The 17,949-nt window shown below is 50.3% G+C and overlaps 1 protein-coding gene across 1 annotated transcript in view; it reads right to left on the bottom strand.

Moving 5' to 3' along the window:
- Nucleotides 1-17,949, bottom strand: part of DNHD1 (dynein heavy chain domain 1) — a 55,626-nt gene that overhangs the window by 23,810 nt on the left and 13,867 nt on the right. Inside the window, 12 exon segments of the mRNA XM_060105206.1 lie at nt 175-3,061; nt 3,168-3,265; nt 3,563-3,688; nt 5,071-5,278; nt 5,830-5,924; nt 6,315-6,513; nt 6,615-6,742; nt 11,719-12,062; nt 12,064-12,200; nt 12,694-12,851; nt 17,301-17,544; nt 17,635-17,900. Coding sequence (XP_059961189.1) covers nt 175-3,061; nt 3,168-3,265; nt 3,563-3,688; nt 5,071-5,278; nt 5,830-5,924; nt 6,315-6,513; nt 6,615-6,742; nt 11,719-12,062; nt 12,064-12,200; nt 12,694-12,851; nt 17,301-17,544; nt 17,635-17,900 — 4,890 coding nt within the window.

The raw sequence follows: 17,949 nt of genomic DNA, 5'->3' as shown, positions 1-17,949 counted from the left end.
AGAGCCCCAGGAGGAAAAAGGGGAGGGAGGTGGGGGAAGAAAGTAGAGGTTGGCTATTACTTCTCACTTTCAGTCCCGAGGCCCAAGTCCACTTAAGAACCTGGGCCACAGGATTGAGCTATATCCCAGCTATCCTCAAGGCCACATAGCTCTCAAATCATCCCTTCCCTTCACCTGGGATATGTGCCTTCTCCTTCTCATCTATGCGCAGGTGTGGGTCAAGCAGACAACGCAAGATGCGGGCCAAGCTGGTGACTTCAGCCACACCTGGGCAAACGGCCCGCTGCTCATGTACCTGCAGCAGAGAGCTGGCACCCTGGCAGGTGAGGAATCGGAGTGTTGCAGGCACCACCACTTCTGCCAGGTGGTTGAGTTCAGTGACAGTCTGGAGCTGCAGGTGGTACTCCCGGGGCAGGGCTGCCATCAGGACGCTCAGCATTCCCTGCCACGTCTGCTCCCCACTGCACCAGACTAGGGCACAACGGCCCACCACTGTGGGAGACATGTCTGTTGCATCTCCCACCTCCATCAAAAGAGAAGTACCTGGGGGTCGTGCTATTTGATGACCACTGGGAAGGCTAAGCTGGGGGCGGTCACCCAGGAGGCAAGTGATGGGGTCCAGCCAAGCAGCACTGGAAGCCCCATCACATATTATCCAGTGATGAATCCCCACTGATTCCTGCACCTGCCCCCTTGGGCCCACAGTCCTACACCGACTGGCTTCATGAAGCAGCTTGGGGAAGACACCATGGTGCCAGCAGGGGCCCTCCATCCATCCCAGGAACTCCTGGGGGCTGAGGACACTGGGATACAAATGAGTAATTTCCACAGGCTGGCAGCTCTGGGTTGAGGGGTCCTCCATGGCTGCCAACCGATTCTGGATCTTAAATAAGCTGCGCCAACATGTGGTCTTGCCACTACCTGCAGGGCCCAGGAGCAAAACACCTGAGGCCTGGCCCAGGGTCTGACTCAGCTGCTCCAGGGACCCCAAAATATCAGGGCTGGGATGCAGGCCTCCTTGCTGCAACTCCTCCACCAGCAGTGATTTCCTCAGCCTGGGGGTTATAGGCTCTGCCAGCACCTCGTTGGCGGTAGGGAAGAGCCCACAGAGCAGCTTTTGGAGGTTGTGCAGGTGGACCCCATCCAGGATGCTGAACAGTGGGGAGCACAGCAGGGCACGCAGTAGGGCGGCCTCCTCGATGGCGGCTAGGCTGCAGGGCTGCTCGGACTCAGGATCCTCCTTGGTAACGTTTAGAGCCTGTATCATGTCTTCCAGCACCTTCTTGAGCAGGGGCAAGCGGCAGGGCAGGGGCCTAGACACCAGCTCACACTCAAGGGAGAAGAATTTGGATAGGCGGGTAGCCATGCGGGAGGCATCCCGTATCCCCGCACCCAGCAGGGTCAGCTCTGCCACTTGCTGCAGGTCAGGCAGTGTCAATGCCACAGGCCTCAGTAGTTGGCGCAGGTTGGCAGGCACGGCAGGGCTCAGGGCACGCAGTGTCAGGAGACAGCCATAGCCAAGGCGCATGTCCACATGATGTTTCTCAAAGAAGCCACGGCCAAGGAGCTGGGGGTGGGTGGGGTCGACGGTGCTGGTACTTCGGGAAGCTTCCTGGTACAGTGGGGCATAGAGGTGGCACAGTTTGGCCAAGCGCTGGCCCAGGGCAGAGAGTAAGCCAAGGGGCAAGTGCTGAGCTGCTTCTAACAGCAGCCAGGCACCACCCTGCAGGGCACCATTCGGGTAATTGCTCAGGCTTTGGGCCTCTATGTGAGGCGAGCAGGGCACCACCACCAGCTGGCGCCCCAGGGCCTGCGCTGGCGTCTTCACCGTAGCTGCCTTGCCCGCACCATCAGGGCCCAGTAGGGTCCCACAGGCCACCTCTTCCAGGGCCAATAACAGCACTAGGGCCCGCCGCTCAGGAAGCAGGCTGGGTAGAGACTCCAGTCTGGGACCCAGGTACTCGTAATTATACAGGAAAGACCGACCCAGCACATCTATCCAGCATGCAGCTGGTGACAGAGAAGTCTCAATGGGTGCGAGAGACTTGGGACTCTGCAGGGGGCTTTGGGGAGCGGTGTGGGGTGAAGCCAGGCGGTACTTGAGTTGGCGGGCCCAGTGGAAGTCTGTCAGATCTCTGACCTGGTGCTCCTGCAGCAGCTGTGCTATATCCCGGTGAGTCACTGTCATGACCAACAGGGCACTGAGCAGGCTGGTCTGGCGGACAGAGGGCAGGGGCTGCTCACCCTGAGAGGCCCTCCGGGCCCGCAAAAAATTCACCAGTACCTCAAGCTTGCGCACGTGCATGGGGACCGCGGCCAGGGCCTTCCCTTCAAGCAGAGCCTCCTCCATGTTGGCCCGCCATACCACCTCCTCTGCCACCAGCACACACTGCCACGGGAAGGCGTGGACTAGGTCCAGCCAGTGCTGGACATACATCTGCGGGGGCGACTGGCTCTGCTGGGGCAGCTGCCTGAAGGCCTTGTCTAGGGACGGGCCCAGAGCAAGACGGGCAGCCACACAGTCCTGCAGCAAGTGCACCAGGGCCAGACGCAGACACTCCTCCAGGGAGGCCAGCCACCTGGGGAGATCTGGATGCAGAGGAAGGGACCCCGACAGCTTCACCTCCTCCCCACCTGCCCCAAGCACTGCAAGTGCCTCCACCTGAGTCTGTGGGCCTGGGCTTGACTCCCAGTCATCCGTGTTTCTATCAGTTCGGCTGGACTTGAAGCTCACGGCATGCACGTGAGGAAAACAGCGTCGTGCCCATAGCTGGGCCTCACAGGACTCCGGCGGGGCAGCTAGCAGGGCCACCAGCTCACTGCCACTGAGGAAGAAGAGGCGGGGGAAGTGAGCACACACGGCATAGAGCACGCTCTCCAGAGCCACGATGATGCCCTCCAGCTCCACGGAGCCCGCTTGCAGCAGTTGTTGCAGCTGCTGGCCTTGGAAAGAAGGGCTCCGCTTGGCCCTGGGCACTGTAAGTGACAGAACCAGGGGGTCAGCTACAGAGACCCTCATCAGGGTCCGATACTGCTCATCCATGGCCTCAAAACGGGAGCGCTGTGGTGAGAGAGAAGGTAAGAGTGAGGGCGGCACCCCCCTCCCGCCCTCAGCCCCACTGTCCAGTAGCACTTGTCCACCCTGCCACACCACCCCCCTTCCCTACCAGGTCAGAACTAGGAAACTGGATCTTCATCTCATGCAGAACTTTATTCAAAAAGATCCACTTCTGCTGGAAAGTCACCCACACCTGCAGCAGGGCACCTGTGAGAAGCAGCCAGGGGAACACTGGAGGGAGACTAGGGTTCTAGCTTCTGCAAGGGGGTCCAGCCTGCTCCTGCCCTCTTGGGATGCCCCACTCCCAAAAACCTCTGCTGAGCAGGACCCAGGGACCTTGCTCGGAGAGAAAACCTGCAGCGTGAATAAAGACCTGGTCACTCCAGCCCAAGAAGTGGCCCTGAAGGAGGTCCTCTCTCTGTCCTCACCCACCCCCGCCCTCTCTCGCCTGGGCCATCTCACCTCAGGACCCACCCATCAGCCCAGCTAGAGGCCTGCGCTCACTCAGGCCGTGCATGATAGTCACCCACTCCAAAGCCATTTTGTTTAAGTCTCCTGACTTCTGGGTGGCCAGGATCTTGAACAACAGCTGAAGACTTTCCTGGATAGAATCCTGCAGGTTGCTGTAATCTAAGGAAGAGTGGGCTCGAGCTGAGCTGAGCTGGCAGTCAGATGGGGCAAGGGCAGGGGTGACTGATACCCAAAGTACACTGAAACTCACAGATCTCAAACTACTCTCTAGAAGACACAAACTTTTTTTCTTCTACTAGTTGAACCTAGTATGCTCACCAAGAGTCAGAGTGTGTTTGTGAACTTGTTTACGAGTTCTGTTTGTGTGAGTTATAATTTAATTACAGAATTTAATCTTATATCATATTAACCACTGAAATATGGGTGGCAAAATAGTTGCTGGTTCTATGGAAACTATGGAAGGGCTTCAGTAAACTAATAAAAACATGATATTAACTTAGATATAGGCAAGTCGATTTTTTTAAATTGTGAAATGATAATAAAAATCTAGAAAAGTTCTGGATTCAAATAGCTTTACAAGTGTCCTCACGTCACTTCTCAACTTTACAGAAACTGAAAGTGGAAATAGCAGATGATGTATTAATGCAAGAAAGGCAGTGAGGAGCTTCTATCACTTGACTGCAAATCAAAGGAAATCTCTTGTCTTTAGGTTAAAAGGTTAGTAAATAAATGTACATTATATGATTTAAGCTAAAATAAAAACCTTAAGCCATGTATGCATATTTTATGATTTCCCTGTTTAACTAACTTTTTGAATTCGCCACTTGGGTTTCAATTAGGCTGGATAAGAGAATTTCTCCTTTACTTCCCTAATTATACCATCTTGAGTGCCCGTACATATGCTGCTCCCTCTGCGTGGCATGCCCTTCTCCCCTTGCAAATTTGGCAAACTCCTCCTCCTTCAGAAGTCACAATGAGGCCTTTGCCTAAGGGAAGGGAAGATTTCTCTAACTCTCCCGGTCCTTTGATGTTGGTCCTCTTTCTGAGATGCTACTGCCCTCAGTTAGGTGCTCTGTCATGCACCTGTCTCTATTCTCTTGTCCCTCTCTCACTGGACTGGGAGTCCGCAAGGGACGGGACTTTGGTCTGTAAATCTCAGTCTCCTGCATTTGGCTCAGAAGAGGCAAGTGAGTTTGATGAGGCAATGACAAAGGAATTAATGAGTGGGTGCAGTCTAGAGGACAGAGCATTGAAAGCTGGAGAGACGTGACCATGAGGAATTTCTTAGCACACCCAGAAAGAGGAGGACCTTTGCTGAAGAGGCCAGGCATTGGGTGGGAGGGAGTGGATGGGGGGCTCCCAAGAAGATTAAGACTGTATGAGAGCTACATGGAAGATATTGTCTCAGAAGAGACTGATGGCTCAGGCTGTCCAGGGGGGAGGGGGCCCTGGCTAGAGAAGCCAGATCTGGCAGGGCTTGGGGGATGAATATGCTCCCCAGCAGCAGGGGCTTTCACTGGGCCACGAGGGCTGGGTCTCACCTGAAAGGATGAAGGTGCCACTATCCTTGCCCACTACCTGCCACTGGGGGCTGCGGGGCGCTTGTCTCTCGGAGCGCTCGGAAGCTGGGGGCTCACACGGCACGTGCAGGATGAAGTTGAGCAGTCGCAGCTGTCGTGCTTCCCAGGCCCGCTGCAGCTGCAGTAGGGCCTCTTGGGCATGAGTCCGTATGTTTTCACACCGCCAGATCTGGAACAGTTGGGTCTCAGGAACCAGGACTGGCTAATGGCTCAGGGGATAGCCTTGGAGCTGGGTCTCGAGGGCCAGGGCCCAGGAGAGTGGAGGTCTCAGAGATGGGAGAGTGGGACCATCAGGCTTCAAAGACAGGCCACTAGCATCACACTGTGACCTACCTAGGGCTGCTGCCCTGAAACCCATTTTTTTGCAAGGCTCCAGCTGAGCAGACAATGCCTCAGTCAGCTCATGCTCTTTTGGGCCAGGGTAAGTGTTGGGGGACATCTGCCATCCTGTGTGCCCACAACTTCAGGGCTGCCATCCACTTCCTTCCCCTGGGAGGGAAGGGACATACTTTCCGTCACAGAGCGTCTGGAACCACCCATCAGATCCCCATACCCTCCAGGCAGGCTAGCAATCTCAACCCCACCCCACTACAAGCCAATACCCACTGCCCCCCTTGTCTCAAGGGGCTGCTAAGCCTTAACTGGCTCTATGAGAGCTTAGCAAACAGGCCCTGGGCTTGGACCACCTTTCCTCTGTGGGCAGAGCCGGGGGGAGCCCACCTGTTTGATTCGATCTGTAAACTCCAGCAGGGGACAAGAGAGCAGCTGGCCCACTGTTAGGAGCTCTATGTTGTGGAGATCGCCTAACCCTAAGCCTGGAGGGGGATGGACAACAAGTCAGAGCAACTCTCGGTCTTTGGCAGAGTCCAGCCCAGCCCAGCCCAGCCCAGCTCCCAGACAGCACATCTCAGTGCATGACACAGAGGCAAGGGCCCAGAACCTAAGGTCCAGAGCACAATTCAGAGTCCAGAGGCAAGACTCCAGCCCAGCCCAGACCAAGTCAGCAGAGAGGACCCACATGGTAATATGAGAGGTTAAGAATGTTTGTCCCTGGGGGGGAAAGCAGGCTGTGGTCCATGAGGGAAGGCCAGGGCAACCTGGGGAGGAAAGGTGTTTCCATAAAGAGCAATAGGGAACTTAGTTGTCCCACTGTTCAAACCCTACGTTCTTCCCTTCCCCTCCCTTCTGACTCCACCCAAACCCACCTCGCAGGAGGGCTTGGAGGTTGACGTTCTGCAGCTGGAGGCTGCCCAGAATGGTGAGCAATGGCAGGAGGCTGCGGAACTCCTCCAGCATGTGCATGCAGCGCTGCAGAACTGGGCTGTGCAGCCCCAGGGTTGCACTCATCTGGGCTGCCTCTGTCAGCCAGCCATCTGTCTTCTCCTGAGCCATAGCCAGATTGAACTGTAGGGAGAAAGGCACATTGGCAGCTGGAGACCCTTCCCCACCCCGACCCCTGCAGACTCTCCACTCCCAGGCAGGGGGTCCAAGGAGGGTGTCAGCACCTTGGCAAAAGCCACACGCTTCCATTCGCTGATATTTTCAGAGATGACTCGGTACAGGTGCCAGATGCGCTGCTGCTGCACAATAGGACGGGTCCCACAGACTGGCAAGGGCACAGGACTCTCCTCCCCTGTGGGATAGGGCTTGCTAAGGCCTAGGCTATGTGCAGGGCTGGTGGTGGGGGCATGATGGGGGATGGTCAGTCAAGAGCCCATAATGACAGAAGGGAGGGTCCTGAAAGTGCCAGGGACAGGGCAGGTGTGGTTGTCCAAAATTGTTCAGTACAATAATCCAAGGGAGAGTTAGTCCAAGGAAAGAATATCTAGGAAAATGTGATAGTGATGAAAGGGAAGGATTCCTCTTCTATTAGTCTCTGTCTCACTTATGCCACTCCGGCCACACCACACTCTTTACTGTTGCTCAGATAAACCAGGCGTGCTCCCTCCTGCTGAGGGCCTTTGACTGGCAGTTCACTCTTCCTGGAACACACTTCCCCTAGAAAACTACATGGCTCACTCCCTCGCCACATTCAAGTCCTTGCTCAGATATCACCTTCTGAATGAGGCCTATGCAACCCACCTCATTAGGAACTGCTAGCCACCCTCCCTGGCATTCCCAGCCCCTCCTAACCTGCCCTACTTTTTTTCTATACCGTTTATCACTTTCTAACATATTCCAGCATTTGGTTATATTTTATGTTTATTATTTGTTGTCTTTCTCTCCCAGCTAGAACGTTCAGTTCATGAAGGCAGGGGTTTTGTCATTTGTTCATTGATATACTTCAAGCATGGTGCACAGTAGGCACTCAACAAATATGTGTTGGACAAATGAATGAGTTCAGTGAGATGCATATGAAAAAGGATCTGGCCCACAGGGAGGACCGTAAGGGGCAAATGGTGATGCTCCCTATTGTGCCTGTGTCTGTTGTGTGTGACCATTATTCCCTCCCTTCGTGTCACAAGCTTCTGCATTAATTCTTAACCAAGATTTATATTCATTTTTGAGATATGTGTCAAAAATAATTTGTTATTAATAATAATTATAGTACCGAGGTTTGCAATTTACTTAAAAGACATCAGACCAGATTCAAGAATATTGCAATAAACTGTCATTCTCATTCACTTGAATTCCACTGTACCTTCTTGAGTGAGAGAAAAAGTGAAAAAGCTACACCCAAATGCTGAGAATCATGCATCTTACATGATGCATCATCCATCATGGAGGTCTGAGAATCACTAGGCTAACAGAGCTCTGATCTAACCAAAAAACAAAACAAAACAAAACCCAAAAACCACACATACAAAGTAAATTAAACTCTTTAATAAAATCTTCCTTTGTCTGAAGTCAAAATATCCAGCTAGAAACCCATATAATCTCTTTTTTTTGGCTGCGCCACGAGGCTTGAGGATCTCAGTTCCCAGACCAGGGACTGAACCCCGGCCAGAGCAGTGAGAGAGTTCCGAAGCCTAACCACAAGACCACAAGGGAACTCCCCCCCCATACAATCTTTGATAGCAGTTGTCTTAGCATTAAATATTGAACAAGTAAAGAACTCTCTTTGTAAGAAGGAGCAGACATAGTATCTCCAGACACACGAGAAGATAAAGACAAACTTGAGGATTGTCTATTTTGTAAATTCCATTGCATTTTAAAACTTTTTATTTGGAAATGCTATCAAACTTTTTAAAGTTGCAAAAAAAAATAGTAAAAAGAATTCCTGTATACCTTTTATCAAGATCACCTTTTGTTAACATTTTACCCATTCTCTTTACCATTTGTGTTTACATGCTCTGTGGGTGTCTGGTATACACACACAAATGCATAATTCTTCTCTGAACTGTTTAAGCTAAGTTACACATATCATGTCCCTTTACCCCTGAATACTCAAGTGTGTATTTCCTAAGAAAAGGGATATTCTCTTCTACAACGTTGGTACAATGATCAACTTCATATATTACATTGATATAATACTTTTATCTGATCTACTGTCTATATTTCAATTTTGTCAGTTGGCCTAGTAATGTCCTCTATAGCATTTTTTTCCCCCTCAAGTACAGCATCCAGTCTAGGGTCAAGTACCATATTTACTTGTCATGTCTCCTCAACTTCTTTTAATCTGGAACATTCCCCACAGTCTTTTGTAACATAGACATTTTTGAAGTAGATAGTCCCCTTTCTCCCTTTTTTGTTAACAGAAAGTTTCTTGTGCTGTGTTTGTATGCTTCTGTTCATGGCTGAGGTTGTAAAATCGCTCTCAGCTGGACTGTTGACTCGGTAATGTTGTGTCCTCTGGGTATCATGTCTGGAGGTACGTGATGTCCATTTGTGTCTCATCTGCCCCTCACTGGTGATATTAATTTTGATGACCTTCAAAATGTTGCCCAATTTCTCCACTGAATTATTACCTTTGCAACTAATAAGTAGTCTCTGAGGGATACTCTCTAAGACAGTGCAAATATTCTGTTCCTCATCAAATTTGCCCCCGAATTTGGCATTCATTGATGATCCTCACCCAATCCAATATTTACCATGATGGTTGGCAAAATGATGATGTTCCCTCTCCAGCCCCGCCTTCACACTGCCCAGCTGGCTCTGGTCTTCTACTGTAAGCACAAGTCCTCATTTCTCCCTCACTGGTTTATCATCTACTTAGTATTAGTATGGATAATACATTCCTGTTTTTTTCAGTAGTTTACTTTGTACTTACACTGGTGGTCAAATTGTCCCAGATTTGTCCAGTTGGCATCCCTTCTGTGTCCTTGTGCCATGTCCCATCACTTTTAAAAAGAACTTAACACTTCCTTACTTTCTGGCTTAAAAAGATATTCCACTCTCATCTTGTACCTACCCTGCCATGGCCATGGAATCATTCATTCTCTGAGGAGCCCTGATTTCTTTTAGTGGGGAATGGTATTAGAAACTATGATCTGGGCACAATGTGGCTCCTTGCTATTGGAGTGTATTTCCTTCTTGGACTCTTCAGTAGACAGAGCTAGGAAATATGTTCATGTATATATACACATATACATACACTTATATACATATACATGTGCACTTAATCATACAAAAACAACATATGTATGTGTGTTTTAAAACGCAATGGAAATTGCAGGGACTGCCCTGGTGGCACAGTGGTTAAGAATCCGCCTGCCAATGCAGGGGACACGGGTTCGAGCCCTGGTCTGGGAAGATCTCACATGCCGCGGAGCAACTAAGCCCATGCGCCACAACTACTGAGCCTGTGCTCTAGAGCCTGTGAACCACAACTACTGAGCCCATGTGCCACAACTACTGAAGCCCGTGAGCCTAGAGCCCGTGCTCTGCAACAAGAGAAGCCACCGCAATGAGAAGCCCGCACACCGCAAGGAAGAGTAGCTCCCACTCGCCACAACGAGAGAAAGCCCGCGCGCAGCAACGAAGATCCAATGCAGCCAAAAATAAATAAATAAATAAATAAATTTTTTTAAAAAGAAAGAAATTACAGAGTAGACACCACGGAAAATGGAAGCTTATAAGACAAATTCACATTTCCCCAGAACTCAAAAAAAAAAAAAAAAAAGAATAAAAGAAGTAATGATGAAGCAGATGAAAGAAATGGAGGAGAGATCCAGAAGATCCAACATACAAATAAAAATCCTGAAAGGGGAACAGAGCAACTGTCAGAGCCATTATCAATGATCGAAAAAAAAGATGACCTACAAAGGAAGAAAATCAGATTGATATCAGATTTGTCCAAAATGATAAGTGTCAGAAGACAGTGATGTAATACCTAAGTCTGGACAAAAAAGTTCTGTGACTTCAGAATTCAATATTTAGCCAAGCTGTGATATAAGGACATGATACAGTCATTCTTAACCATAAGAAGTTTAGAAATTTTAACACCTCCAACTCCCTTCTTAGAAAAAAGAAATACACAAAGAATTATTGCAGCCATCCAAGAAAGCAGTGAAAATAATGAAAAGATGTGGTACTTTAAAAATTGGCGGTGGGTAAACAAAACCATTAAACCTTAGATATCAAAATAGTTGTTAACACAGTTATAGAACAAAGCAAATGTCAAAGGTGGTAAGTAAAATAAAAGATACGTAGTAGAAAATAAAGAGTAGTATTAATGGTCTGGATCTAAGATCCTAGATTATTTTAAAAAACTGGGAGTTCGGTGAGGAGAAAGAGATGGAAGAAGGAAGTAAAAGCAATGCTGTGGGGTTTCCTGGGCCTAACCCCACAAGGCCTGAGTCCCCTACTCTGCTTTTCCACAAACACCCCAACCACTAACAGGAAAGGTCAAGGTCTGGTCTACATCAGCTAAAGTATAGGATGAGGGTCTCCCAATACTTGACCAAAGAAAAAGCCCCTTGTTTGAGGATGGTCCCAGAGTGTCTTCCACCTCACATTTGGTCAAATGGCCCTCCCTGGGATTGAGAATCCCACAGGCAGAGATGGTAACGGTTGGCGGTTGGCCAAGAGGCAAGTCAGAAGCAGTGTGCCCTTCCAAGGGATTCAAGTGACCGACAGAAGTGACAGCACCTGAGAAAAGAAACTGGAGCCTACAAAGTTCTTTACGTGCAGAGGGGAGCCAGCCTAGCAGCACCAGAGCACAGAAGGGCTAAGGCCAATAGTTCTATCCCGGTCTCCTCCTAGGGGCCGGTGAGGCCTTTAGCAGCCACCTCTCTCCACCACACTGGCTGGAAGCAGTGGCCGTGGAGCATCAAGACCCGTTTTTATCTGGGACCTGCTGCCTGGTGTGGGACTGGGTTGAACAGGGCTACACAAAGGCTAAGGACTACGATGGGGACAGCTTTACATTTCTCCTGCACAGGCTTTTAGCCCTCTGACCCCATCCTATTCTGATGGAACGCTCACCTATTTGCCTTCTCTACCAGACTGTGTGCCCCCATATCCCCACCCTAAGCACAACACTTGACATACCCAATGTATTTAGATTTTGTCCTGCAATTTTCACATATAAAAGAGACTAAAATGAAGGTATGTGATTCCCAAGACTTGCTTAGGGTCACCCAAGATGCAGGTCCCTGAGTCCCAACCCTGATCTCAGTGGGAGGGGGCATCCCAGGGTGGCGATGGAGGGGGCGGGACCCTCGGTACCAGTGAAGGTGGTGTAGGCATGGTGCAGTTCACTGAGGCCGCTGGCTGTGTTCTGGAACTGACGCTCCAGGGAGGTGAGCTGGCATTCAGTGCTCCTCTGCTGCGCAGGGTCCATGAAGGGACCGCACAGGGCCTTCCCAATCAGGCCCTCCAGCTCCACCAGCGCCGCCGCCATCAGCTGCTGCAGCTTAGGCACAATGGCATGTCGCTTACTGAGCAGGAACCCTGAGGCCTGGCTTTTCTCAAACTGGAATGACTCCCACGTGTCCAGAAGCTGCAGGGCAGGCAGAGGGCAGTCAAGCAGAGGTGGTTATGGGGGAGGGGCACTGGGAGAGACAGGAGAGTTGCCTTCTCACCGAGATGTCCAGTGCCTCATTCTCAGCACTGAAGACGCCAAAGTGGTTGCGGACGAGCTCACAGAGTGACCGCGTATATCCCATTCGCTCCTCCAGCTCTGTGTACCGCTCGTTGGCCTCGTTCAGCTGCAGGGACTACAGTATGAGACCAGCACTCCCACAGCCCTTTACACTTCTCTAAGCCCATCCTGAGGGGCACTCCCACCTGCTAGAGGCTCCAGGCCCCAGCAGCCACCTCTTAACCAACTGGGATCAGGGCAATCTGGGATCAGATCCCCCATCTGACCTAGGTCTCCCTGAAGACAGCACAGTTCCTCCCCCATCAGATCGCTGCCCTGATGGCAGGGTATGGATCCCTACTTGACTGTACAGAGAGCAGAACTCGGTCTCTGAAAGCCAGATTTTCTCTCTCTCAAAACACCAGGGCCTCCCCCTCTCATGAGGATATTGAGGGCCACGTGAACAGGATGAGAACTGGCAAGGGCAGACCACACATGTGAGCACAGTTTAAGAGCGTCAAGCCCCATCGAGAGCTCAGCTGAGACTTGAAGGGAGTGTGCTGGGCATGCGTGCAGGATGGCCCTGGATAAGCTGGGAAAGGAGAATGGGGAGAGCCCACCTTCTGGGAGCACCATGTGAGGGCGTGCATGTCTGAGTTGATGGTTTGGAAGGCCTTCGTGAAATCTGTGAGCTCTGTCATTAGCTGCTGACCGCGGCTCCCGCATTCGTTCTGCATCTGTTCAAGAATGTCCTTCCTGATGCTCACCAGCTTGGATTCTGAAGACAGGAGAGAGTTAGGCATGAGGGGGTGAAGTGCCAGGGGAGCGTGGCGGGGCCAGAGTGGGAGCAGGTTGAAGGGGCAGCCAGAGCATGAATTCGTTCCTCCAGTCGCTGAACACTTACTGGACCCCTGCTCGGCATCCAGTCAGCTGCAGTGCGCTTGGGCCTGTGCTGGGCACCGGTAGACAAGAGTGATGAGTGAGACAGAAAGCGTTCCCACCCTCAGAAGCTCACAATATGGCAGCAGAGACAGACATGTAAGGGGATAATCACATACCAGTGTGGTAAATGCTCTTCAAAGAGCCCTCAACCTGGCTCAGTGAAGGGGCAGGAGGCCTGAGCACGCTGGGGAAGGCCTCCTCGGGGAAGGGGACATTGGAGCTGACTGTACTGAGTGGTCAAGTCTTCCAGGGGCACGCCAAGTGGATGAAACCGTGTGCAAAGGCGCAGGGATGCCGTGTCCATGAAGAGAAGAATGCCCACCACACATAAACATTTTCTATCTGAGGAGTCTTACTGCCTCTGCTCTAGTAGAAGAGATACCAAGAAGAGTGTGTAATCCGCCTTTTGTTTTTAAGGTTTAAAGGAAAGAGGCTGTCAGGTGGATTTGGGGCTAGAAGATAATCTTGGAAGCTGGCTTTGGCAATAGGAACACCTCCACTGTCGCCGAGGACAGGAATAATACCAACGTGAAACCTCGTCAAACCTAAGATACCACGGATTGTAAGAAGCACCATTCTTTTACATACACCATGAAAAAAGAAAAAATGATGCCATCAATTATAATACACCTCTTAAGTTCAGAGATGTTAAAATATGCACAGAGCAGCAAAATACAATATAGAAATAGGGCATGGAGTATGCCACAAAATATAGTATAGAGTGCTTACTACATGCCAGACACAGTGTCCACTACTTTACCTGTATTAACCCATTTAATCCTCACAAAACCCTTTGAGGTAGATACTATTATTGCCCCTGTTTTAAAGATAAGCAAAGTGAGACTCAGAGAGGTTAAATATCAACATCACACAATGCTAGAGCAAGGATTCAAACTCGGGCAGCCTGGCTCCACTGTGTTATATTTTCTGCTTTGAAGGGTGAAAAGTAAATTAACTCATCCTCCATGAGCATCTCGGCAACTGGAAAGTAGCACAGTGAGTTCCAGGCACAGATAATGGAGACATACAGGGAATGGACCTGTTGGAGCTTTGGAGGAGGTAACGAATAGGACTTGGCACCAAGAGTTGAGACTGAGAAAACCAAGACAAGGGAACTTCTGAGGGGTACCCAAGGTGGAACAGAACACAAAGATGTGCGCTTATCCTTTTTCAAACTATCCCATTGACCTAGGACAGTAGCTAGGCCATTGCAATGGTGCCGCTTTCTGACCAGCAGCACGGGGCCAGTGAAGACAGAGAAGAGCTCAACAGTGACACTGTGTGGTATAAGGGAGCAATGGACTGATAAAATACCAGGGCTCCTCGGGGTTAGAAGTTGGAGATGGATGGGGAAACACATTTGAGAGAGATGTAGGAGGCAGAAGAATGGAAAGGATTTGGTGACAGGCTGGATGTGGTGGAGTTAGGGAGAGGGAAGAGTAAAGTATGAACTCGTTTCTGGTGAGGCCAACTCATAACAGTAGGTAATTCAAGTATTCAAGGGAGCCCAAGTAGGAGAGGAACAAAGTTGCAGGATAAGAAGATAGAATTAGATCAGCAAGAAGGATGAGAGTGGACAGAAGGGAATAAGGTGAAATGAAAAAAATTTAAGCATCTACTGCATGCCATACTCAATGCTAGGAACATTGCAAATAATATCTCATTTAATCCTCCTTCCCATAACCCTGTGAGCGACTACATTGTTATGCCTGTGTTACAAATAAAGAAACTGAAGCTCAGTGATCTGAAGTCATGCAAACCAGTAAAAAACAGAGCCAGGATTCTGAACCCTGTGCTTTTATCTCTCCATCTGCTCCTCTTGAAGAGGCCAGTTGAACCTGGACTAAGGACCAAGAAGCCAACAAACTAGAAAGAACACTGACTTCCTGAGCAAGAGTGGAGCAAAGCCTGCCCAAAACAGGGTCAGAAAGAAAGCAGGCCAATCACAGGTCCTTCTGTTCCTGCCTTGCCAGCCTGAATCCCCTGTGCATTTAGGAGCGAGGGTTGGGGAAAGAGCGGGGAGTTCTGTGGTCTAGAAGATACCTAAGGAGGTATGTGCTTTCATCTGTGGAAGAGCAAAGGCAGGGAGGGCTAGGCAGGCAAGCACTTTCAAGCAAACTCTTTCAGGCCCAGCTCCAAGGCCTCCCACCTTATAAAGAAAGCAGGCCTGGGGACTTCCCTGGCAGCGCAGTGGATAAGACTCTGTGCTCCCAATGCAGGGGGCCCGGGTTCGATACCTGGTCAGGGAACTAGATCCCACATGCATGCCGCAACTAAGAGTTCACATGCCACAACTAAAGAGCCTGCCTGCCAAAATTAAGGAGCAGGTGAGCCGCAACTAAGGAGCAGGTGAGCCGCAACTAAGGAGCTGGTGAGCTGCAACTAAGGAGCCTGCCTGCTGCAACTAAGACCTGGTGCAACCAAAGAAAGAAAGAAAGAAAGCAGGCCTGGAGGCCATGGATCTAAGAGTATCTAGTCTCTGCAGGAAGCAGACATGATTGGTTACTGCCATTCATGAGTGTTAGGTGACAAAACCTCTCTGTTTCCCAGAAGGACAAATCACCAGCTTCCCAATCTACCCCTCTGTGTGTTTCTCCACAGCCATCTCCTGGGTGGAGGCACTTAGCTAGTAACCAGTAGTATGAGACATCCTTCCCATGGAAAGGGAGGAAGAGAAAAGAGGAACAATACTAGGTCTTCAACTAGATTTCTCAGCGACCCAGGGAGACCAACTGGGCCTTGGCCTCGTGGGGGTAGGTAGACACATGAGTGGGAAACTGAGATGGGCTGAGCGGGGAACAGACAGCAGAGTGGGCTCGAGCTCCACTTTCCATGTATCACTTTGGGAAGATACCCCCTTGCAGGATGCCCTCATGCTCATGTGACATGAGATAGTCACAGCAGAGCAGAAATCATGGTGTGATGTGTTATGGCAGAAAGAGGGCCAAATATAACGTTCCCAAGTCTGCCACAGCTCCCAAATGGCAGGGGATACAGGAGATAGTGGAGAGTTGATAGCCAGTGGGCCCAGATGGGGTTCCTGTGTCGAGGGGCAAGGGACCCTTAAGCAGAAGCTATGGGGCGGCCAGCCTAAGACAAAGACTGGATGAAGGGTTCACTAAAACCCTAAGGATATGTAATGTCAGCAGGAGCCAATGCAGAGCCGAGTCAGCAAAGGTAGACACTCTGGGCTCCTATTAGCCAGGAGAACACACGCCAGCTACACCAGCTCAGGACACAGCTGCACCAGGAGCAGCAAGGTCAGAAGGAGGGCAGAGACCTCAGGGAAGTCAACAGAAGCCAGCAAAGAAGAGCACACAGCCCAGAAGCCCTCTCTAATGCCGGGGGCCACCTTGGGGAGGAAAAGGAGTGGAGGACACTTGAAAGTCAAAACAATCCAGAACTGTAGTATGAATTGTGAGTTGACCAAATACCCAAAATAGACTGAATTAGACCAAAAGTGCTGCTTTAAATTTTTTAAAAAAGTGCACTTTCAATTGGAATACAGTTGCCCCTTAGGGTGATTGGTTCTAGGATCCCTGAGGATACCAAAATCCACACATTTTATAAATGGCATAGTGTTTGCATATAACCTATATATGTCCTCCTGTATACTGTAAATCATCTCTAGTTGACTTATAATACCTAAAATGACATAAATGCTATGTAAATAGTTGTAAATACAATATAAATGCTATATAAACAGTTATCGGTTCAAGTTTTGCTTTTTGGAACTCTCTGGAATTTTATCCACAGACACAGAACACGCAGATCGGGAGGGCCAACTGTCTCTTTTTTCACCATCAGCAGAATTTAGGGCTACAGACTAAGCCAAGATCAGTTAAAGAGAGTAACTTTGTATACATGCAAACTGTAGTGTCGATTTTGACTGCTACGTGTGGGGAGAGGGCACCCTTGATTCCTGAGAATCTCTGTAAAGAAACTGAGTTCTCCTAGCCTAAGGAGCAGGCTAGGATTTTTCTCAGTCACATTTGGTTTGAACTACTTCTGCGCCATAAGAATAGAAAGTGCTAGGTGACAGGGACACAATCCCTAGGGAGTATGGTGACTGAGTAGAGCCAAGACAGGCGGAGAGGCTGTGCTCTGCAGTGATCACACCTTCAGGTGCAAAGGGAAGGGTCTGGGACCTGGGGCTTTGGGAGGCTCTACAGGTCCAATGAGGGGCCTGCACCAAAGGTCCCTGGAGGACACTGAAGGCCCAAGAAGGGCTGTGAGGATAAGGTACAGCAGGCAAAGGAAAGGAGGGAGGAGAAGCAGCACTCACCCATCTCCACCTGTATGTCACGGCAGCTCAACAGCAGCAGCCTGGCTTTTGTGATCAGCTCCACGGGTATGCTGGAGACGCGGGCCTGCCAACCATTTAGGCAGCTCACCAGCATTGTGTCGTTCTTGACAGGACAACCTCTCATAGACTCCAGCTTCTGAGGCCCCCAGGCTTGCAGGAACTCATAAATGCCTTTCATCCAGTGATGGTCCCTGCAGAATTCCTGCACCTCCTGCAGCATACCCTAGGGGCCGACAAGGTGTTTAGGGCAGAGGTGGGTGGCTATGATGGGAATTGGTGGCCACCGTCCCATTCTTTAAACCTCTGTCCTCACCTCCAGCAGGGCCTGTTGTACAGCCAGTGCCTGCTGGATTCGAGGGCTGTTGTCCAGATCCTCTTGCAGCTGCTTATAATTGGGGGGCAAGTACTGGCCCCGCAGCCAGTGCCCACAGACCTCCAGGGCTTCGGTAACTGTGTGAGACTTCCAGGGCCACACCAATCCTATACTCGGGCCGCAGAAGATGTCCACAGCGTCGCTGGGTTGGCCCTGGAACTTGGGCATCATGAAGTCCGTGTCCGAGTCCTCCTCTTCATGTTCTTCTAGTGGGGTACATGTCATAATTGTCCCTGAGTGTCCTCCAGGGACCAC

Source organism: Mesoplodon densirostris, chromosome 7 (genome assembly GCF_025265405.1).
Source record: "Mesoplodon densirostris isolate mMesDen1 chromosome 7, mMesDen1 primary haplotype, whole genome shotgun sequence".
NCBI classification, from domain to species: Eukaryota; Metazoa; Chordata; class Mammalia; order Artiodactyla; family Ziphiidae; genus Mesoplodon; species Mesoplodon densirostris.
Note: the sequence above shows the minus strand (reverse complement) of the source record. Positions and strands in the feature narration are given on the sequence as shown.